Here is a 23,111-nt window from a genome sequence, read left to right as displayed (position 1 = left end):
AGGGTCTCAAGCTCCTCCTCAGTCTCTCCCTTCTCCACACAGATGGCCTGCCAGAAGAGGCCCTCAGGCCACCTTGTGTCTGTGCTCAGTGGGGCTGAGGGATCCTTCGTGGCCTCCCTGGTGAAGAACAACTTGAAAACCCTCTCAGACGTCTGGATTGGGCTCCATGACCCCACAGAGGTACACTTACATCCTCTCTAGTCTGTTACCTCCCAGGATGCTATGGCCAGCCAGGCCTGCTCGCTGTCCCCTGTGCCTGCCTAGGAAATAACGTAGAGATCCCTAGAGCTCGGAGATCAAGGGGGTAATTGGAGAATGGAGGGCCTTGAGGCCAGCAGCAGAGCTGAGTTCTGTGCAAGTCTCCAGTCTCCAGTTAAGGTTAATCTGCCTCTTGTCAAGCTTTTACACAATTCACACACCATGCCTTGATTCAGTTCGCTGTGCATCCCTGAGTCTGCACATGCTGCGCTTAGCAAGTGCTAAATGAATATTTAGGATTGATGCATTTTTCCCTTATAAAACATATGTTGTCTTGGATGTTCAGAGGCTAATCACAAATGTACCACCAAGTGTAGTTCACACAGTGACAAGTTACTCTGAGGGGTTCTATTCGTCTTTGTGATTACTGACTTTTGAATTTGCCAATGGAAGCAAAGAGTTACGGAGTGTTTCCCAGAGGAGAGCTGTGGGGCATCACCTGCTAGAGCAGAACTAATTCCATGATGCTGGGGAGGGTATCAGATGTTCCAGCTGAGGGAATCAGGCCAGGAGAACTCTAAAGGCCTTTCCACCTCACCTGACTCCATCCTCTGCTCTATAGGGCTCTGAGCCCAATGCCAGTGGATGGGAGTGGAGTAGCACTGATGTGCTCAATTACGTTGCCTGGGAGAGAAATCCAGCCACCGTCTCAAACCCAGGCTACTGTGGGAGCCTGTCCAGAAGCTCAGGTACGAAACAGAGGAGATCACTTCTGCCCAGCCTTTTCCATCCCCTCATCCCCTATTTCTGGGTCTGGTCTTCAGAGAATCCTCCTGGGCTGGAACTGCTTGTCTGTTCCCATCCCCTCTCACCTCTCCTTTCTTTCTCTCTCTTTCCCCTGGAGTGGGACCCTGGTGAAGATGAGGGAGAGCCTTTGAGTCCTAGGCCAGAATCTGGGATGCGTCCCCATTGGGTTCTCAAGCTCCACCAGCCCCATTCACTTGAGCTCTTCTGTCTCTTCAGGGTATCTGAGGTGGAGAGATTATAACTGTTATGTGAACTTACCCTATGTCTGCAAGTTCAAGGACTAAGTCAGATGGGAAGTCAGTAGCCTGAGTCTGGTGTGCAGCTCATCATGGACTTGGAACCAAGTATGAAGACCCATCCCGGAAAGGGAAATCCTCCCCACACCCCCAACCTGACCACCTCATTCTGGCCTTCCCTGTCTCTCAGCCTCATTTCAGGCATGTGTGTGTGTGTGTGTGTGTGTGTGTGTGTGTGTGTGTGTGTTCGTGTGTGTGCGTGCCATGGCCTGAGGTCTTGGAGAAGAGTAATAAATATCTTATTCCAAACTTACCTGCTTTTGTGCTCTTGTCTTGTAACAAGACTCTGAGGAAGATGTTTGTATGGGAAGAATCTAGGGGTGACCTCCATCAAGTTTCATCCAGTTTCCTTGGAAAATGACTGAATGTACATTCCCACCAGTGTATTTGTGATGAGTATGTAGGCCCTGTTCCCTTAGGAATTGGGTTGTGTTATACAAAGGCATTGCTTCCCCACACACTGTACTGCCCATTCTTCCTGATGGTATGACACAAGCAGCCTTAGTGCGGTCCCATGCTATTTATTATAGAATGCACTTCTGAAATCATTTGCTGTGAAGGATCATGAAGGATCTATTCTTTTTCTTTAATGTGCAATCCACCTTGGATCATGACTTTTATAAAATATAGTCAAGAAGAAATTACTTGGACTGACATGCAGATCATTGGATGTTGTCACTCTGTTTTAAGAAAGGAGCAAACTGTAGGTGTGGCACTCCGTGATCCCAGACTTGACTACAAAGCAACAGTAATAAAAACAATATTGTACTCGAACAAAAACAGACATATAGGTCAATTGAACAGAATAGAGAGCCTTAAAGTAAACCCATGCTTATATGGTCAGTTAATCTTCAACAATGAAGTCCAGAATATACAATGGGAAAAAGACAGTCTCTTCAATAATAGTATTTGAAAACTGACAGCTTCATGCAAAAGAATCAAACAGCACTGCTTTCTCACACATATACAAAATTGAACTCAATATGGATAAAAAACTTGCATTTAATACATGAAACAATAAAACTACTAGTAGAAAAACATAGGCAGTATTGTCTGTGACATCCTTCTTAGCAATATATTTATGGATCTGTCTCCTCACACAAGTGAAACAAAAGCAAAAATAATCAAATGTGACTAAGGCAAAATAAAAAGCTTTTCCACAGTGAAGGAAACTATCAACAAAACAGTAAAACAGCCTTCTTACTGGGAGAAAATATTTGCAATAGGGGATCAATGTCCAACATATTTGAAGAACTCATGCAACTCAACATCAACAAAAATCAAGTACTCTGATTAAAAAATGGACAGAGGACCTGAGTAGATACTTTTCCAAAGAAGACGGCCAATAGGCATATGAAAAGATGCTCAGCATCACTAACCTTCATGGAAATGCAAATCTAAACCACAGTGAGGCACCACCTCACACCTGGAATAATGGGTATCATCAAAAAGACAACAAATTACAAGTGTTGGTGAGGATGTGGAGAAAAGAGAGCGCTCATGCACTGTTGGTGAGCATGTAAATTGGTACAGCCACTATGGAAAACATTTCTTCACAAAATTAAAACTAGAACTGCCATGTAATCCAGCAAATTCACCTCTGGGTATTTACCTGAAGAAAAGAAAAACACTAATTTGAAAAGATAGGTACACTCCAATGTTCATTGTTGCATTATTTACAATGGCTAATGTACAGAATAAACCTAACCATTCATCAACATATCAATGGATAAAGAAGATGAGGAATATATATTTTATATGTATAAAATATATATAATGGAATATTACTCAGCCATGAAAAAAACTGAAAGATTTTGTGACAATATGCATAAATCTAGAGGGTATTGTGCCAAGTGAATTAAATCAGACAGAGAAAGACAAATACCATATAACCTTACTTATATGTGAATTCTAAAATATAAAACAAACAAATGAAAAGAAATAAAATCATTCATAGATACAGAGAACAAACAGGAAGTTGCCAGTGTGAAGGGGTGTGAAATATGGGAAGGGGATTAAGAGGTGCAAACCCCCAGTTATAAAATAAATAAGCCATGGGGATGCAATATATAGGAATATGGTCAATAATATTGTAATAACTTTGTATGGGAACAGATGATTACTAGACTTATCATGCTGATCATTTTATAATGTATGCAAATGTCCAATCGTTATGTGGTATAGCTGAAACTAACATAATATTGTATGTCAACCATATTTCAATTAGAAATATCAGTAATAATGTATCAGTATGGTTCATCAGTTGTATCAAGTGGTAAGTCCCTGTATTACCATTTCAATAATTCCATACATCTAAAACTATTCTAAGAATTAAAGCCTTTTTAAAAAATGAATTACTAAAATTGAAATATAAAAAAGAGTTACATATGTTAAGAACCCATTTATAAAATTTTAGATTTCATAGACAAAACTAATCTGCCAAATTGCTATAAAAACTTCTAAGATTTTACTCTGGATTTCTGTAGTTATCTTGCACAGGTACGGCAACAAACAGTTTGAGGACTAGCACCATTTCATGGACCACACAATTAGTTCCTTATCCCTATAGTTGCTGAATGGTATCACTTTCCTCAGTACTTGCAAGAAAAGCCCAGTGGGTTTTCTGTCCTGTGTCCTGGAAACATGCTCTGGCCTCAGTCGGGACTAGAGTTGGGAAGGCTTAATATCCTGCGGGGTTTCTACTAATATTTCTTTAATAAATAAAAAAATGAATAAATGATGATTTATTTGAAAAGAACCACTTACATGGGTGAAGACGGTTGAAACTTTCATTGAACCGAAATATTTTTAGACCATTATACTACTCACTACCTCAATTCCGACACATTCTCAGCCTCATATCTTGTGTAAAAATATTTGGCCAATTGCCTCATCTGAAAGGGGGATGTCACCTTGATCAAAATCTTCTATGTGAGCCAAGAGCCACTCAGCATTGCTACATAGGTATGTTTGCCAGATAAAATAGAGGACTCCTAGCTAAATTTGAATTTCAGATAAGCCACAAATTGTTTCTTGGTATTAGTGTATATTCAAATATTACATCTTTGCTCAATTTGACAGATATTGCATATTTGCCAAATCTGGTGATACTACATATGGAGGTTTTCATTCTCAAATAAATAGATCAGATGAATTGACAGTGTCTACTTTCCTTAATTGACATTTGGCAAGTTTCCTATAGCCTTTTAAGATAGGCAATCTTTCTTCAAAGAGAGAGAATCACCCATTACATCTGAAACTAGGTAAAAGCATATCTTTTCCTTTCCGTAGAGGATTTTTTCTATTATTATCTGTCAGAGTTAGGAAGTATTTTCCCTTTATTCTCTACAAGCCTGTATATAAGATTTAAAATATGTGTTTTGGGGTAGTTTGGTGGGACTCTTCCAAAAACACTCTAGACCTAAATTTTTCTTTGTAAGAAGATATTTTTAACATAGATTAATTTTTTTAAGATGGATATAGTAGATTTTAAGATTTTCTTGATTTCCCCTAGAAGAATTCAGAATTTTTCAACCTAGATATTGAAAAAAAAAAAAAAAAAAACCTCATTTAGGGATGGCATGATCAAAAAAACAATACTGACAATGATTCCTGGCACTCTGTATTAAATCCAGGATCTCAGCAGTAGTGGTGCTCCATAGTTCCTAGATTGTGTTCTACTTTTATTACAGCTTTATTGAGGAATAGTTGGTAAACACAAAAATCTGCACATAATGTATAAAATTTGGATAATTTGGACATATGTATACACATGTGTTACCATCACTGCAACCTAGGTAGTAAATATATCCATCACCTTTGAAAGTTTCCTTGTGTCCCGCTTCTTTGTTTGTTTCTTTGTTCCTGTGGTAACAACACTTATCATGAGAAATACACTCTTAATAGTTTTTTTCTTTTTTTAAACAGTTTTTTAAGTGCACAATATCTTATTGCTAACTATAGCCACTGTGTTGTACCACAGATTCTGTAAGCTTTTTCTACATCTATTGATGATTGTGTGCTATTTACCCTTTATTCTATTAATGTGGTGTACACTGTTGATTGATTTGCATATGTTGAACAATATTTGCATCCGAGGAATAAGAACCACTTGGTAAGGGTGTATTATACTTTCAATGTTCTGTTGAATTCGAGTTGCTGATATTTTGTTGAGGATTTTTGCAACCATGTATATCAAGAATATTGACCTGAAGAGTTCCTTTTTTATGGTGTCTTTATCTGAACATATTTCAGAATGGTTACTTATCTCTTCACCACAAGAATCTAGTGGGTTTCCAGAAAGAAAAAACCATGAAAGAGTGGAGACTCCCTAGACAGGGGCCTCCAGGAGTCTCTCACTCATAAAGCCAATCCACACTCAGCATCCAACAAGTGGTCAAAATTACAATTTCATGTTTCTAAAGTTTATAGATCTAGCAGTTCTGATGCAGCTAAGCAGAAATGAGAAGGTATCTGTGTAGTGCGGTGCCTCTGCAGATTCCCCAGGAAAAGGAGATTACCCCAGGAAAAGTTGTTGGTGCTAAAATTATTCAGACTTTTTCCTGTTTTAAGAAAGAGAGTGACAACTTCCAATGATCTGCATGTCAGTCCAAGTAATTTCTTCTTGACTATATTTTATAAAAGTCATGATCCAAGGTGGATTGCACATTAAAGAAAAAGAATAGATCCTTCATGATCCTTCACAGCAAATGATTTCAGAAGTGCATTCTATAATAAATAGCATGGGACCGCACTAAGGCTGCTTGTGTCATACCATCAGGAAGAATGGGCAGTACAGTGTGTGGGGAAGCAATGCCTTTGTATAACACAACCCAATTCCTAAGGGAACAGGGCCTACATACTCATCACAAATACACTGGTGGGAATGTACATTCAGTCATTTTCCAAGGAAACTGGATGAAACTTGATGGAGGTCACCCCTAGATTCTTCCCATACAAACATCTTCCTCAGAGTCTTGTTACAAGACAAGAGCACAAAAGCAGGTAAGTTTGGAATAAGATATTTATTACTCTTCTCCAAGACCTCAGGCCATGGCACGCACACACACGAACACACACACACACACACACACACACACACACACACACACACACATGCCTGAAATGAGGCTGAGAGACAGGGAAGGCCAGAATGAGGTGGTCAGGTTGGGGGTGTGGGGAGGATTTCCCTTTCCGGGATGGGTCTTCATACTTGGTTCCAAGTCCATGATGAGCTGCACACCAGACTCAGGCTACTGACTTCCCATCTGACTTAGTCCTTGAACTTGCAGACATAGGGTAAGTTCACATAACAGTTATAATCTCTCCACCTCAGATACCCTGAAGAGACAGAAGAGCTCAAGTGAATGGGGCTGGTGGAGCTTGAGAACCCAATGGGGACGCATCCCAGATTCTGGCCTAGGACTCAAAGGCTCTCCCTCATCTTCACCAGGGTCCCACTCCAGGGGAAAGAGAGAGAAAGAAAGGAGAGGTGAGAGGGGATGGGAACAGACAAGCAGTTCCAGCCCAGGAGGATTCTCTGAAGACCAGACCCAGAAATAGGGGATGAGGGGATGGAAAAGGCTGGGCAGAAGTGATCTCCTCTGTTTCGTACCTGAGCTTCTGGACAGGCTCCCACAGTAGCCTGGGTTTGAGACGGTGGCTGGATTTCTCTCCCAGGCAACGTAATTGAGCACATCAGTGCTACTCCACTCCCATCCACTGGCATTGGGCTCAGAGCCCTATAGAGCAGAGGATGGAGTCAGGTGAGGTGGAAAGGCCTTTAGAGTTCTCCTGGCCTGATTCCCTCAGCTGGAACATCTGATACCCTCCCCAGCATCATGGAATTAGTTCTGCTCTAGCAGGTGATGCCCCACAGCTCTCCTCTGGGAAACACTCCGTAACTCTTTGCTTCCATTGGCAAATTCAAAAGTCAGTAATCACAAAGACGAATAGAACCCCTCAGAGTAACTTGTCACTGTGTGAACTACACTTGGTGGTACATTTGTGATTAGCCTCTGAACATCCAAGACAACATATGTTTTATAAGGGAAAAATGCATCAATCCTAAATATTCATTTAGCACTTGCTAAGCGCAGCATGTGCAGACTCAGGGATGCACAGCGAACTGAATCAAGGCATGGTGTGTGAATTGTGTAAAAGCTTGACAAGAGGCAGATTAACCTTAACTGGAGACTGGAGACTTGCACAGAACTCAGCTCTGCTGCTGGCCTCAAGGCCCTCCATTCTCCAATTACCCCCTTGATCTCCGAGCTCTAGGGATCTCTACGTTATTTCCTAGGCAGGCACAGGGGACAGCGAGCAGGCCTGGCTGGCCATAGCATCCTGGGAGGTAACAGACTAGAGAGGATGTAAGTGTACCTCTGTGGGGTCATGGAGCCCAATCCAGACGTCTGAGAGGGTTTTCAAGTTGTTCTTCACCAGGGAGGCCACGAAGGATCCCTCAGCCCCACTGAGCACAGACACAAGGTGGCCTGAGGGCCTCTTCTGGCAGGCCATCTGTGTGGAGAAGGGAGAGACTGAGGAGGAGCTTGAGACCCTCACTGAGGGAAGGACAGAGACAAGGTAGGTGAGAAGGGGTTGTGTTTGCAAAAGATGAGGTGCTCATTCTCACCCTCAAGAAACTCTAGAGAATGGAGACTCCCAGCCCCCAAACCCTGTCTCTGATTTGCTTCTCCTTATCAGCCCTAACTGCAAATCCGAGCACTCACGTCTGCATCCATCCAGGTTTTAGGTGTTATAAACAAGGCATAGCAGTAGGACGCATAGGCCATGGAGCCTTTGGGACAGCTGATCCGTGCAGAGGGCAGTTTCTTCTGGGAATCTTCCCCTAGGGAAGAATAAATAAAGGAGAGGGATGGGGTGAAATGGAGAGAGGGGATTGGAATGGGGAGGTGACCTTGGGGAATATCTGTGGGGCCACGGCTTGGAGCAGTGACACCAAACTCCTGACTGCCTGTCACCAATGCCAACATTTCCAGGAGTTTTTCTTAATCATGAACTAGACCTAGTAATTGGGAGATGGTCTGTTTTCTTTTTATTCATCTGCCTTATTCAAAAGTCCAAGGCTTCTCCTCGTCTTGGCTGACTGTCTCTACACTGGATCCTCCAGTCATTCTCCTTCTACTCATCTCATTAATGACACTCTATGCTCCCCTCCTTAATCTACCCACATAAATAGACTCTACTGAAAATTGAGAATCATCTCATCCCACTGTTACTGGACCACTGAGGTGCCTCCCACCACTAGTCACCCAGAAGGAAGGATGATGATGCAGGAATTGCAGGCAGTGTTGTTGTGTGGGGATGTACCATTACCACGGGAGGCACACAGGAGCTTTCCTCCTCTTCTTGGCCCTGAGCAAACACTGGGAACCCAGTGCTAGAGGCAGAGAAGTCTCACCTTGGACTTGAGACAGGAGCATCAGGCAGGAGAGCAGCATCCAGGACAGGCTGGGGAGGCCCATGGAAGGCATCATCTTGTCTGTGATGTTCAGAGACAACCAGAGAACTAAAGGAAGGACGGTCAGAGAGAGGATGTGAGAAACGCCCTGTTGTACCTCTTGTCTTTTCCTCTGTCTAGTTCCCTAGGAATAAATCCATCTTGATGGCATCCATCCCCTTCCATAGTTCTGGAAAGAATTTGAAAACCTGTACATCCTCCTACACCTGAGGCCTCCCAGGACTGCCTTTGCCTGGTCTCAGAGCTCCTGCATTCTCTGAGGACAGGGATCCTTGTATACCTTCCCTGAAATATGTGAGGTGAAACCCCTGTCAGGGGTCTCATCTTGTCTCAGCTCCCACTTACCTCTCTTGCAAGGGATCTGCACTGGTTTGTCGGGGCAGAAAAGACTGGGTTTTTATAAGAGGATGTGAGGGAGGGGCACTGAAATGAATAACAGGATGATGGAGCCGGGACAGGGGTCATGGGAAGGGCCTGGCTTTGGTTCAAGGAGATTCCCGCCATGGGGAGGAGTCTCTTCCCTGCAAAGCCTGGGAATTGCCACAGATATTGCCTGTTTCTCATTAGCAGGTCAGCACCTTTTCCAGGAACAGGTGAAGTTTGTTCTTTCCCTGACTCTTTCCTGATAGGCAACTGTGGCAGAAAATGTGGTATTAACTTTTAAGGGGCACATCTACTGGAGTATTTCTTCTGGTTGATGTCTCAAGTGCTCACTCCTGTAGGCATACACATGTATTTCTTTCTAATTGTTCAGTGGAATTAAATAAATGTTGGATGATAAGTGGAGGTGAGTATGGGAATGACAAGTGTCACAGATAAGTGAGGTCAGAGAAGGAAATGAAAGTAAGAGGAGACGGTGGTTCAGGGTTGCCTCTTCTACATGGTAGCTAGTTTTAAAGCAACTTCAGAACCATCTCACAACTCAATATGTGAGCCAAAATCTTAAGGAAAATGAAATGTGGAAACTTGCCTTGCTGATCTTCTGAGAGATGGAACTTCCTTGATGGATAATAGTAATGTGATATAATAAGAGGCAATGGAGGAATTTCAAGCCTAGGAGGACTAGAGTCAAATGATGCAGAGTCAAAGGAAGAATGAGAGAGGGTTAAGGAAGGGTAAGAGCAAGAGCTGAATGAAATTGTAGACCTGTTCCTACATTGCATGTAAGTTAGATCTCTACTTCATCAAGGTGCTCACTCCCCTGGGCTGCTGACAACCGCCTCGCACACTGTCATTTGGCTGTAGAAGAAGTATCATTTCTTTTTGCATTCTACCTGGAAGGGTGATCAGCTTCATGTGGGGATACTGAGAAAAGCTCCTTAGTCATGTTTACTTCTGAGTTGGCAATTTTGGCAAGTATGAGATACATACTAAGTGGCTCAGGTTTATTTTGGTCAGTCTGGGAATATGTTAAGCTGGAATTCTCTGCAGACCCTGACTCTCAAGTGGTTTTTATAGGTCAGCTTGTGTGAGATGGAGTCAATGCAACTGAGCTTGTGTTTGATTCATGTCCTCAGAATCCAAAAGTCAGTAGAACACACAAATAATCTAACAGGAAGGAAAAGGACAGCCAACAGATACTTTTGTTACAAAGGAAAAAGAACTTACTGCACAAAAAATATTTAAATGCAAAGGCATAACTATATTTAGAGCTCAGTGGAAATTCAAGTTTGAAAAAACAATATTTCATGGAAATATGATAGATAGGATGAGTTGAGAAGTAGTCTTGCTACAGAAAAACAATTATTTGAGAAAAAGTAAATAATAGCAATCAGAAACCCAGAATGGCCCATGTTTCTTGAATTCCTGAGAAACACAGTGTTGTGGGGAAAGATGCCATTTAGATTAAAAGACTCTGGAAAGATATAACAATCTATCCTAGTGAGTAAATTGTAATAGGGTCTTGATTAATAAAGTATACCTTTGGGGGACAATTGTAAAATATGAATATGAACTCATTTTTGATAATGACAGAATTTTCACATTTCTTTCTTGTGGTAAAAGTGTCATAGTTAAATTGACAGGCATCCTGCCCTCCAACTCCTTAAGGTGGGTGACTGAAACTTCCAACCCTCTCTTTGCTCTAAATATGGGTGTGTCTTGCAAAGGAATATAAGAGCTCATCCAAGGCTCTGGGCTGTGTCAGCGACCATATTCCCCAATCCTGGGAAAACTAAATGAGTGAAGGTGGCTCTGTAGCATATCACCCCAATTTGATGAATGAAGGCAATGGCAGCAGCCCCAGCCTGATCCATAGTCAGTAAGTGTCCTATTCCTTTCTTCTTCCTCTATCAGAGCAAAACACGTATTCATTAGCCATTGTCTTTAAAGTCACTCACATTGGTGGAGAGGGCTGGATTCATGGGCTTAGAAGGAATGAGAAGAGGGCATTGCTGAATTTTCAACCTATTTTTCAAAAATTGACATATTTTTCCTAAGTACAAGAAAAGAGGAAAAAATACCGAACTACTATCAATTCGACTACTTGTAACTAAATTAAAAGTGATAACATTCCCTAGGGGAGGGTCACGCTCATGGGAGAGCCAGAAGACAGAAAGGGGAACAGGTAAACATTGCCCCCTCTAGGAAAGGGTCCTTTGTGTCATTTTTCTACCAAAATTTCAGAAATGACAAAAACCAAAAATCAAAGACAAAAAATAAACAAACCTCCCCCCTAAAAACCACAAGATGGACTCAATGATTTAATAAGAAAAAACGACATTCCCTTAAGAAGGCAAGGTCTTTTTCCAGTGGTACCTCTCAGCACTGTGTTGCCAGGAGGACTGAATGACTTGAGCATGAGAGAAAACTCTTGGCTTTCAGCTTCAAGGGGATTTAAGTTCTCAAGCAGATGGGATTTTGATCACATCAGCAGGTTGATGTGGGAAGCCTTGGGGTCTTTCCAGGGTTGGTCTGATTTTGTAACTCACCAATTTATGACCTTTACCGTCCTTTGTACAGCTTTAGCTCAACAATGGGTATAAAGTGGAAAAGGAAATGGACTGGAAGTTGGTAAACTGGATTTTAATTTCTGCTGTACCTCTTCTTAGCTATGTGTCTATGCTGCCCCTCGTTTTTTTAAGAGAGACAGCCTATCAATGCCCTTTCCAGCCCAGGAAGGTGATTTGCAAACACTGGCAGTTACTGAAACCACTTCCCCCCATCTATGTTTTTCTACCTTTAGCTTTATTAATACTTCATTCCTATTTTCCACTAGCCCCAAGATCTTTGCTGTGAGCTAAACCCTTGAACTCTCTTCCTGGTATCTGTTTTATGTGATTTCCCATTAGGGTTAAGTGATCTATAATGACACTTAGCTCTAACACTCTATAATACATGACATAAAACAAAAAGTGCTTGGCAAAGCATTAAACATTAACATTCTGAGTTACAGATCCAGGAAGTATTCAACTGGGTCATGATTTGTCTAGTACCATCAGACTATACCACAAATGACCCTACACTTATTTGCTCAGTTAAGCAGATTTAGTAGTCCACCAGAAGTCTTTAAGCAGTATTTGGATCACCATGCCTTTTGTTTCCAGATGTGACTCCTGTGGCCCCAGAGCCAGATTTCAGTGGATGTGCACCTGTGGATCTGCGCTGGTGGCTTTGTGAGCACAAGGCCTGAGGCACACCTGGGATGATTGCCTGCATTCCCATGGTTGAGGCTGGACCAAGGGCAATGCCATCAACAGTACTTTGTGAGGCCACACAAAGGGTGACAGGTGACACCACAGACCACACTTCCTGGTGGACAGCTCCTGCAGAGGAATACTAAGTGGCTCCTCTCCCAGCAGGAGTGCTCCAGTCCTGCCTACCTCACACCAAAGCTTGGAAATGGATATGGGGGTTTCTACTCCAACAGCTGGGGAGCAGACCATGCCCCAACAGGGCTGTGACAACCACAGAGCAAAGAGGAGACCCTGCTCAATGTCAAGTGCAGGCTCTGGTCACCACAACCACAATCACACCCCCTATCTGGGCGATCTGCCCAGCACACACTGAGGAAAGATATGGAGGCATCCATATAAAAAAACAGCCCTTGCACCAAAAATATGAGACTCATACAGGCTACACAGGGATGCTCCCACTTAAAGTTAGCCCTTCAAGACCACAGGAGATAACTGCTTCTCTTAAATTCAGAGAGTCAGAGAAATATAAGTAAAATGAAGAAGGAGAGGAACCACTCCCAATTAAAAGAACAAGAGAAGTCCCCTGAAAGAACAAACAGTGAAACAGACTTTTCCATTCTACTAGATCCTGAGTTCACATAGGAGGTAATAAAAACACTAAAGGAATTAAGAAAAACAGTCAGTATAAAGGGAGACCACTGTAAAAAGGAACTAGAAACTAGAAAGTCAAACCACTTAAAATTAGAAAACTCACTTGCCAAGACCAAGCTGAGCTAAAGGCAATAGATAACAAACTAAATAATGCAGAAGAATGAATGAGTGACCTGGAAAATAGAATAATGGAAATCACCCAATCAGAACAGCAGACAAAAAGACAAATGAAAAAAAAAAAAAAAAAAAAAAAAAATGAAAGCAGTATATGAGACCTATGATATACTATAAAGCATGCCAATCTACGCATAATAGGGATCCCAAAAGGAGAAGAATGAGAAAAGGGGATTGAAAATATATTTGAAGAAATTATGGATGAAAAATTCCCAAACCTAGAAAAAGAAACAGATATCCAGGTACAGGATGCACAGAGGGTCCTAAACAATATGAACATAATAGATCTACATCAAAACATATTATACTTAAAATGACAAAATTTAAAGATAAAGAGAGGATTCTAAAGGCAGCAGAGAAATATAAATAATTAATTATAAGGGAACCCACATAAGGCTATTAACTGATTTCTCTACAAATTCGTTGTAGGCCAGAAGAAAGTGGCAAGATATACTTAAAATCCAGAAAGGGAAAACCTGCAACCTACGATACTCTACCCAGAAAGCTAATTTTTCAGTATAGGAGAGATAAAGGATTTCTCAGAAAAGCAAAACCTAAAATAATACAGCAATACTCAACTAAATATTCCTAAAAAGAAATATTGAGAGGTCTTTCTTTATAGAAAAGAAGTAAGAATCTAGGGGAAAGAGAATATCAAAATTGTGAAGTAAATCACTTAAATAAGGCAGTACACAGATTTTTAAAAAATAAGAAAAAAATTTGTGAAGACAATGATAACGACAATGAAATGCAAAAGGATAAACATGAAGATGTAAAAGAGGACATCAAAATCATAAAATGTTGGGAGGTGGGATAAGAAAATGTAGATTTTTTAAAGAAGGTGTTTGAGTCTATATGACTACAAGTCTAAAGCAAGTAGACATAGTAATTGGTTAATACACTTGAAAAACAGGGTAACCACAAATCAAAAACATACAATAGATTCACAAAAACAAAAAAAAAAGAACACAAGTATAATACAAAAGAAAAGCATTAAACCACAAAATGAAAAACAAAAAGAAAAAGAAAGGAACGAAGAAGAAATACAAAATCAACTGGAAAACAAGGTTTAAAATAGCAATAAAATCATACCTAACAATAATTAACTTAAAAGTCAATGGACTAAATGCTCCAATCAAAAGGCATAGAGTGGCAGATTGGCCAATAAAACAAGAACCTACAATATGCTGCCTACAAGAAAACCACTTTAGGGCAAATGATACATATAGATTGAAACTGAAGTGGTGGAAAAAATTTCATGCAAATGGAAATGACAAGAAAGCAGGGGTAGCAATACTCCTAACAGACAAAATAGACTTTAAAACAAAGACCATAAAGAAAGACAAAGAAGAACACTCTATAATGATAAAGGGTTCAGTACAAGAAGAGGATATTACATTTGTTAACATATATGCACCCAATATAGGAGCACCTAAGTACATAAAATAACTACTAACAGATGTAAAGGGAGAAATTGATGGGAATATCATGATAGTAGAAGAATTTAACACCCTACTCACATTGATAGACAGATCTTCCAGACGGAAAATCAATAAGAAAACAGAGATCCTAAATGACAAAAATAGAACAGTTAGACTTATTTTATCAGGATATTAAATCCAAAACCACCCAGTATACACATTCTTTTCAGGTGCACATGGAACATTCTCGAGGATAGACCACACACTAGGAAACAAAACAATCGTCAACAAATTTAAGAGGATAGAAATTATTTCAAGCCTCTTTTCTGATCACAACAGCATGAAACTAGAAATCAACCAAATAAAGAGAAATGAGAAAAAAATGATTACATGGAGACTAAACAACATGCTACTAGGAAACAAATGGCTCAACTATGATGTCAAAGAGGAAATTTAAAAATAGCTTGAGACAAATGACAATGAAAACACAATCATACAAATCTATGGGATGCAGAAAAAGCAGTTCTTAGAGGGAGGTTCCTAGTGCTACAGGCTTTCTTCAAAAAACAAGAAAAATCTCAAATAAACAACCTACGCAACCATCTAAAAGAATTAGAAAAAGAAGATCAAAAAAAGCCTAAAGTCAGCAGAAGGAAGAAAATAATAAGATTAGAGATGAAATAAATAAAATGGAGACTAAAAAAAAAAAATGGAAAAAATCAGTAAAACCAAGAGCTGGTTCTTTGCAAGGGTAAACAAAATTAACAAATCTTGGCCCAGTCTCACCATGAAGAAAAGAGAGAGGATCTAAATTAACAAAAATAAGAGACAAAAGAGGAGAAATAACAACCTACACCTTACAAATTAAAAAAAAAGGGAGAATCGCCCGCCCTGATACCAAAACCAGACAAAGACACTACCAAAAAGGGAAATTACAAGCCAATATCTTTCATGAATATACATGCAAAACTTCTCAACAAAATATTAGCAAACCAAATCCAAGAACACATAAAAAAGATCATATACCATGATCAAGTTGAATTCATCCCAGGGTCACAAAGATGTTTCAACATAGGCAAATCAATCAATGTGATACACAACATCAAGAAAAGAGGGGCCAAATAACACATGATCACTTCAATAGATGCAGAAAAAGCATGTGATAAAATTCAGCATCCCTATAGAATCTAAAATAAATTAAAAAAAAAAAAAAACATGTTTCTGAAGAATCTAGGGTCAGGACAGGAATAAAGATGCAGACATAGAGAATGGACTTGAGGACATGGGGAGGGGGAAGGGTAAGCTGGGATGAAGTGAGAGAGTGGCATTGACATATATGCACTACCAAATGTAAAATAGATAGCTAGTGGGAAGCAGCCGCATAGCACAGGGAGATCAGCTCCGTGCTTTGTGACCACCTAGAGGGGTGAGATAGGGAAGGTGGGAGGGAGACGCAAGGGGGGGGTATATGTATACGTATAGCTGATTCACTTTGTTATACAGTAGAAACTAACACAACATTGTAAAGCAGTTATATTCCAATAAAGATATTAAAAAACATATTCAGCATTCATTCATGATAAAAACTCTAAACAAAATGTGTATAGAGGGAGCACATCTCAACATAATAAAAGCTATTTATGATATACCCACAGCCAACATAATACTCAATGATGAGAAGTGGAAAGCTTTCCTTCTAAAATCTGGAAGAAGACAAGGATGACCACTCTTACCACTTCTATTCAACATAGTATTGGAAGTACTAGCAACAGCAATTAGACAAGAAAAATAAATAAAAGTTATCCAGATCGGAAGGGAAAAGGTAAAATTGTCATTAAATGCAGATGACATGATACTCTATATAGAAAACACAAAAGACTCCAGTCAAAAACTATTAGAACTGATAAATGAATTCGGCAAGGTAGCAGCATATGTGATTAGCATACAGAACTGTGTTTCATTTCTTTACACTAACAATGAAATATCAGAAAGAATAAGAAAAGAAACAATTCCTTGTAATACGCATCAAAAAAATATTTAGGAATAAATGTGACCAAGGAGGTGAAAGATTTGTAGGCTGAGAACTATAAAACATTGATAAAGGAAACTGAAGATGACTCAGAGTGGAAAGATAGTCCATGCTCATGGATTGGAAGAATTAATATTGTTAAAATGGCCCTACTACCCAAAGCAATCTACAGATTTAATGGGATACCTTTAAAATTACCTATGACACTTTCCACAGAACTAGAACACATAACCTTAAAATTTGTATGGAACCACGAAATAACCAGAATTGCCAAAGCAATACTGAGGAAAAAGAACAAAGCTGGAGGCATAACCCTCCAGACTTCAGACAATCCTACAAATCTATAGCAATCAAAACAGTGTAGTACTGGCACAAAAATAGACATATAGATCAAAGGAACAGACTAGAGATCCCAGAAATAAACCCACACACCTACGGTCAATTAATCTTCAACAAAGGAGGCAAGAATATACAATGGAGAAAAGACAGTCTCTTCAGCAAGTGGTGCTGGGAAAGCTGGACAGCCTCATGTAAATCAATGAAGTTAAAACACGCCCTCAAACCATACACAAAAATAAACTCAAAATGGCTTAAAGCCTTAAATATAAGATATGACACCAGAAAACTGCTAGAAGAGAACTTAGGAAAAACATTCTCTGACATGAATCTTAGCAATGTTTTCTTTGGTCAGTCTCACAAGGCAAGAAAAATAAAAGCAAAAGTAAACAAATTGGACCTAATCAAACTTATAATCTTTTGCACAACAAAGGATACCATCAAAAAAAAATGAAAAAGCAACCTATGAACTAGGAGGAAACATTTGCAAATGATGCGACCCACAAGGGCTTAATTTTCAAAATATATGAACAGCACAGTCAACTGAATAACAAAAAAACAAACAGCCCAATAAAAAATGGGCAGAAGGCATACATAGACATTTCTCCAAAGAACACATTCAGATGGCCAATAGGCAAGTGAAAAGATGATCACCATCGCTAACTATTAGAGAAATGCAAATCAAAACTACAATGAAGTAGCGCCTCACACTGGTCAGGATGGCTGTCATTAAAGAGTCTACAAATAATAAATGCTGGAGAGGGTGTGGAGAAAAGGGAACCCTCCTACACTGTTGGTGGGAATGTAAATTGGTGCAGCCACTATGGAGAACAATATAGAGGTCCTTAAAAAACTAAAAATAGAGCTACCATATGATCTAGCAATCCTACTCTTGGACATCGGTCTGGAAAAGATAAAACTCTAATATGAAAAGATACATGCACACCAATGTTCATAGCAGCACTATTTACAATAACCAAGACATGGAAGCAACCTAAGTGTCCATCAAGAAATGAATGAATAAGGAAGGTGTCATATATATATATATATATATATATATATATATATATATATATACATATACATATACATATATATGTATACACACATAAATATACATACACACACACACACACACACACACACACATGCACAACGGAATATTAATCATCCATAAAAAAGAATGAAATATTGCCATTTGTAACAACATGGATAGATCAAGAGATTATCATACCAAGTGAAGTAGGCAGAGAAAGACACATAATATATCATTTATATGTGAAATCTAAAAAAAAATACAAATAAATTTATTTACAAAACAGAAACAGATTCACAGACACAGAAAACACACTTTTGGTTACCAAAGGGGAGGGGGGGTGGGATAAATTAGGAGTATGGGATTAATAGATATACACCACTATATATAAGAATAGATGTTGTCAAGGCAATCAACATTGTCTACTGTACCTATGGTCATACTTAAGTTCCCGAGATACTGATCACAGAGGATCATTTCCTAAATTCATAGTCTTTATGGTTGACCAGTTTGTGTCCTGAACCATGTCATAAATTTTCTTCCCCTGGTAAACTCTCATGAAGCTTTCTGTCTAGAAGTCTAGAACAGAGGTACGAAAGCTGTTTCTATCCTTCCTCCCCCTGGTTCCATTCTACCCCACTGAACCCTCCATAATTTAGTGCCTTTCAAGCTGACCAGAGCTCTTCTTCTCCTGAAACACTTGATAAAAAAGTCTCCCCCTCCTAATAATTGTTAGCTCTTATTTTCTCTCTCTAGAAACTATTCCACCTCAGTTTGGGTGTAATAAGGTGGGGGTTCTCCAATTTGTGTGTGATCCCCCAATGCATGAAATTTGTATGAGAAACTTTGTATCATATCCAATTCCTGAGTTCCCCACAATTTCCTCTTCCACAGTTCATACTCTACTGGGTCACTAGTAGCTCAAAGGGGCCTTGACTGAGATAGGGCACAGGCTTCTTTTAGTTTGGCTTATTTGCATATAAGTTTAGGCTATTCGCATATAAGATGCTGACATACATTGCTACTCACTCAAGCAAAAGGGGATGTTTTTAGAAGGATATGGGCTTATCTCAATGCACCCAACTTTAGGGCACAGCCAAGTCTCACGAAGGCCTAGAGAAAGGAAGAAAAATGTCAGAAAGTGAAGTTATGCTCTCCTTCATTTTCTTTCTTTATTTCACTGGGTTTGGGTCATTCTCTTTGATCCAGTCAGTTTCCTTGCCTTTCAGATACATGCAGCATGATCAAACATGGTTAACACATTAGAGTTCTTCCAAACCTTCACTGCAGGGACTCAAAAGATTAACTATATTCTTGGTGAACAAATTCATTTTCAGGATAATATCTGATTCATCTAGCTAGGCCTGGTTATTCACACCAGGCCAATCAACTGGGGCAAGGAATTTGAGTCACTTGGTGTTATTATGGGAACTGCACTGACCACTTAAGTAGGACCTGTGGATGAGACCTAGTTCTTAGAGAAGGGAGCCAGAAAGGCACCCCAACAGAAGTTTACTGCAGCAAACAAGACTTAATTGTCTCAGCCTCTTGTTTTGACCTTGGCTTGTTTTCAGACCTAGATTCCTTCCTTGCATGTTGCCCCACACACCACATCTGCTTCTGACCTTGGACTGTCCTCCAGACTTGCAGGAGTTGTCCAGCTGGCTGTTGTATTCACTGCTCTTATGGTATGTATTCAGTCCTCCTCTGCGTCAAGAATGATGTATTTAACCTGTCCTGATTTGGATATCTGCCAGTCACTGGGAGGCAAAGAAGAGAACAAAACCTTTTCTCCAGTTGGATCAGTACACCCCCACAGGTTCCTGGGTCTCTGGTGGTGCCTCTATCATTGATTTTACCTTCCATCTAGAGTTCAGGAGACAAAATAATTTGATAGCAATCGCAGACACAGAGAACATCTGGATAAGAGACCTGTAAACCAAGTGACTCTAGTATCCTAATATCCCTGAATGTACCTTAGTGATTCACCCCTTTTACTTTTAACAGCGTTCTTCTCTCTCCACCTCCCAACCTCCTACCAATATTAGGTAGTTAGTCAGACATTAGCAGCAAGGAGGTGACAGTGGCAAGAAAGACAAGAAGTCATCGAGTCGCACCCAACCATCCGAGGACTCTCCCCTGACCCCGCCCAGAACGGGCAAAACTAGGGTAGTGTGGTGGGCAGCTTATCCTGATACAGAGGGGCACAGTAACACAAGGGAACTTCTCTGGGTTGAGCATGCCCAGACCAGACAGGTGTATGACCTATAGTAAACCCAAACTCATTATACCACCATTATAATAAAATCTCCATGTGGTCTTGCCCCCCCCGCCCCAACCCCGTGGGCATTTCTTAGCAATTTAAGGCTGAGAGCATGCGCAGCAGTAAACTTGTTACATGGATCAGGACCTTCAGTCAAATAATGCCTCCCTGCAGAATGCTCCTTAAAGGCGCCCTTAAACCTGTACAGGAATGCTGCTTTCAATTCGCAGAAACTGCCCGCTCTCTCCCTTTGAGAGTGTAAGTTTGCTTAGATAAGCTTTGCTTTGGGCTTTCTTCACTTCGCTGAAACAGGCTGCTCTCAGAAACAGCCCGCTCTCGCTCTCTCTCTTTCCCTCACTCCCTCTTTTACAGTGTACCTATGCTTAAATAAACTTTGCTATGTGCTTAAGCTTAAAGTGGTAGTTGGCGATTCTTTGCTTACTACGGTGGGACTGAGATTGCTGGTCGGGGTCTTCTGTTGACCTCCTCCGTTGAAGCTATTTTGTTACAACGCACGTCAACCCGGTGACACCACCAAACCATATTTGTGTACTCTTCCCAAGTAGTTTTTAGAGTGCCCCTCGGGGGGACCATTGCACCCCAGCTGCATAGGTCTGTGCTACAATTTATGAGCATATTTGGCACTTGGATTTATTTATGGATTTCTACTTCATGTCTAAAGCAGAATTCCCCCGAATCTCATTCCTTCAAACACTCTTTCAAGAGCTAGTCCTAGAGTTGTTTCATTTTGCTGTCTGCAAATATTTTGGAAATACTTTTTTCGTGGTTAAGTTCAGGAAACACTGTTATGCAAAGTTAAGCAAGTTTCTTTACTGCAGGGCTATTCTCAGACTCTGTGTGCAAATGCACAAAAATGAAGGAAAGTAATAGGGTTTGCAGTTCAACAGGCATTTGGTCATAGGTTTTTGTGGGTATGTTTGTGTATTCCTACTTGGGAGAAATACCTGTTAATAGATCACTACGTTACTTCAGTTTTATTAATAGTTGAAAGCACCACTTGTCAAATCATGGCTTGCAACTTACTGGTGTCTGAAATTATTAAATCAATTTAGTGGGCAATAACTAACATATTCTTTGCAAACACAAGGAGAATAGAATAGAAAATTCCACAGTATATTACATAAAGCGGGTAAACAGTGTTTTGTGAAATTTTAATTTTGGTTTTCAGCATACGTATGATTTAAAAGTGTTGAAATATAAAATATATTTCTTATTGTAAATAGCAGCCAAAATTTTGAATATCGCCAGTCTTCCTCTAAGGTGTGGTCTGGTATTTCAGCCAGGCGTCTCTCCCATAAGATTTTGGTCCACTGATTTGCTGCCTTTTCTTATTTTATCAATACCTGGCAGAGCAGAGCTACTGGTCTCATGGCAAAGGGGGATGATAGTGAGTTATTTTCTCTTGTAATCTATCTCCTGAAGCCCAGTGTGGGATTTAATGCACAGAAAACTAATTTCTCGGCTTGCCACCATCATCCAGTACGAAGTTTTAAAGTGGGAATTAGGCACTTGAAAGTATAGAACCCATTTGATTATAAATAAAAGCGAACTGTATGTTTTCGTATATATCTGGTTAAATACAACTGGGAAAAAAGGAAGACAAGGAATGACGATGACCTCCTGTGTCCCTGCTCTCTGAGCACTCATTCTTCTGCACCCGATCACGTGGCAGAGCCGTCTGACTGCCCGGCTGTCCTCAAACCCTCTGACTCCGAGTGGGGTCCTATAGGTGTAGTGTTGAAAGCCTCCCAGGCATTCTGATGTGTGCCGCTGGTGCCGTAGAAGAGCCAGTGCCCTGGACCCTAGCTCTGGCTTTTGGAGTTTGGGTCTCAGTACCCTCATGTGAGTGAGATTCTCTCTTAGCCCTGGGAGAATGCATTTGGTTGATGACCTTACCTGGATAGACCGCTGTGTTGAGAGCTTTATCACACTGCCCCAGAGTACGTAAAGTCATAAACACAGGGTGCATAGATAACGTTTTTACCCCAGCAGTTTTGCGGTTCTTCTAGGTAACACGAAGGAACTCTGTTGTTGCTGGTATGGCTTTGGGAGTCGAGTGGGAAGGATAAACTGATAAGTTTGGTTCCTGTGTACATACTGGAAGAACCCTTTCATAATAAACTAGAGGCTCTACAACAACAACAACATCAAAAGCAACAAAAACAAAAACAAAACAAGACAAACAAACAAAAACCCACTATTCTAAAGAATAGACTTTTAGGTAACTATGGGAGGATTAAACAAACTACCACTTGGGGGTGAGTTGGCTGAGCACACGGTTTAGTGCTGGGGAAAACTCGAAGCAGGAGCAAGCTGCTTCTAAATACAGAGTGGATTAGAAAAAGGCATCAGGAGAAAAAATAAAGTTTAATCTACTCCTGCATCCTCTAAGATTAAATGACTGCCACAGTTGCACATCGCAGGGGACAGAGGAAACACATCTTGCAAATGAAAATGCAGGGTTGTAATAACACAAGGGTCAGAATTGGGTAGCTGAGCTGTGTCCCTAAGCAAGTAGAGAGGCAGGCTTGTGTGATGCAGAATGCTGTATACACAGGAGTGAGTCAGAGAGAGACCTGGGATTCGAGGGCTCCTGATCCTTCAGAAACGATGACTGATGTGAATACTCAGGGAGCCATTTGTCTTTTTCCCCCTCTTGGCTACTCAGAATGAGAGTGCTTCCTTTGTGTCGAGGGACACCCCTTGGTGTGGGTCATGGTGAGAGGCAGGGTCACAGCTCCCAGTACGGAAGAAAAGGTGA

General features: G+C 40.5%; 2 protein-coding genes, 1 long non-coding RNA gene and 1 pseudogene across 6 annotated transcripts in view; 1 reads left to right on the top strand and 3 right to left on the bottom strand.

The window, feature by feature from the left end:
* LOC309611507 (lithostathine) overlaps window positions 1-23,111 on the top strand; it is a 1,064,255-nt gene that overhangs the window by 12,627 nt on the left and 1,028,517 nt on the right. Inside the window, exons 3-5 of one of the 2 annotated variants that reach the window (XM_082356068.1) lie at window positions 43-180; window positions 821-947; window positions 1,222-3,690. In XM_082356068.1, the coding sequence (XP_082212194.1) occupies window positions 43-180; window positions 821-947; window positions 1,222-1,289 (333 nt within the window). In that variant the 3' untranslated portion in view covers window positions 1,290-3,690. Of the gene's footprint in view, window positions 1-42; window positions 181-820; window positions 948-1,221; window positions 4,632-23,111 lie in introns of those variants that run through there. The other variant, XM_082356067.1, reaches the window with a different exon arrangement.
* The window catches only part of LOC309611515, a 1,058,387-nt gene that overhangs the window by 129,996 nt on the left and 905,280 nt on the right, over window positions 1-23,111 (bottom strand). The gene's annotated exons all lie outside the window — the stretch shown is intronic.
* LOC309611721 (lithostathine pseudogene) overlaps window positions 1-23,111 on the bottom strand; it is a 508,337-nt pseudogene that overhangs the window by 400,817 nt on the left and 84,409 nt on the right. The gene's annotated exons all lie outside the window — the stretch shown is intronic.
* On the bottom strand, window positions 4,728-16,203 carry LOC309611508 (lithostathine). 2 transcript variants are annotated; one of them, XM_082356070.1, is made up of 5 exons: window positions 8,725-16,203; window positions 8,033-8,151; window positions 7,683-7,820; window positions 6,916-7,042; window positions 4,728-6,641 (listed from the first exon to the last, which is right to left on the bottom strand). In XM_082356070.1, exons 1-5 carry the CDS (start codon window positions 8,798-8,800, stop codon window positions 6,574-6,576), a joined length of 528 nt encoding a protein of 175 aa, XP_082212196.1. In that variant the 5' UTR covers window positions 8,801-16,203; the 3' UTR covers window positions 4,728-6,573. The 2 variants fall into 2 exon arrangements, with proteins under 2 accessions (XP_082212196.1, XP_082212195.1); XM_082356069.1 differs by lacking the exon at window positions 8,725-16,203 and having other exon boundaries at window positions 8,033-8,638.

This window comes from Balaenoptera borealis (genome assembly GCF_965194805.1).
Source record: "Balaenoptera borealis genome assembly, chromosome: 15".
Taxonomy (NCBI): Eukaryota; Metazoa; Chordata; class Mammalia; order Artiodactyla; family Balaenopteridae; genus Balaenoptera; species Balaenoptera borealis.
The sequence above is the reverse complement of the archived record's forward strand: the minus strand, read 5'-3'. Positions and strand labels throughout refer to the sequence as shown.

Bases quoted from the DNA above. Each gene is read 5' to 3' on its own strand.
- LOC309611508 (XM_082356069.1), bottom strand. From the start codon at position 8,296: ATGTTGGCATTGGTGACAGGCAGTCAGGAGTTTGGTGTCACTGCTCCA. The intron at 7,821-8,032 runs GTGAGTGCTCGG...TTCTCCACACAG, and splicing joins AAACCTGGATGGATGCAGAC to ATGGCCTGCCAGAAGAGGCC. The intron at 7,043-7,682 runs GTACACTTACAT...TCTGCTCTATAG, and splicing joins GGCTCCATGACCCCACAGAG to GGCTCTGAGCCCAATGCCAG.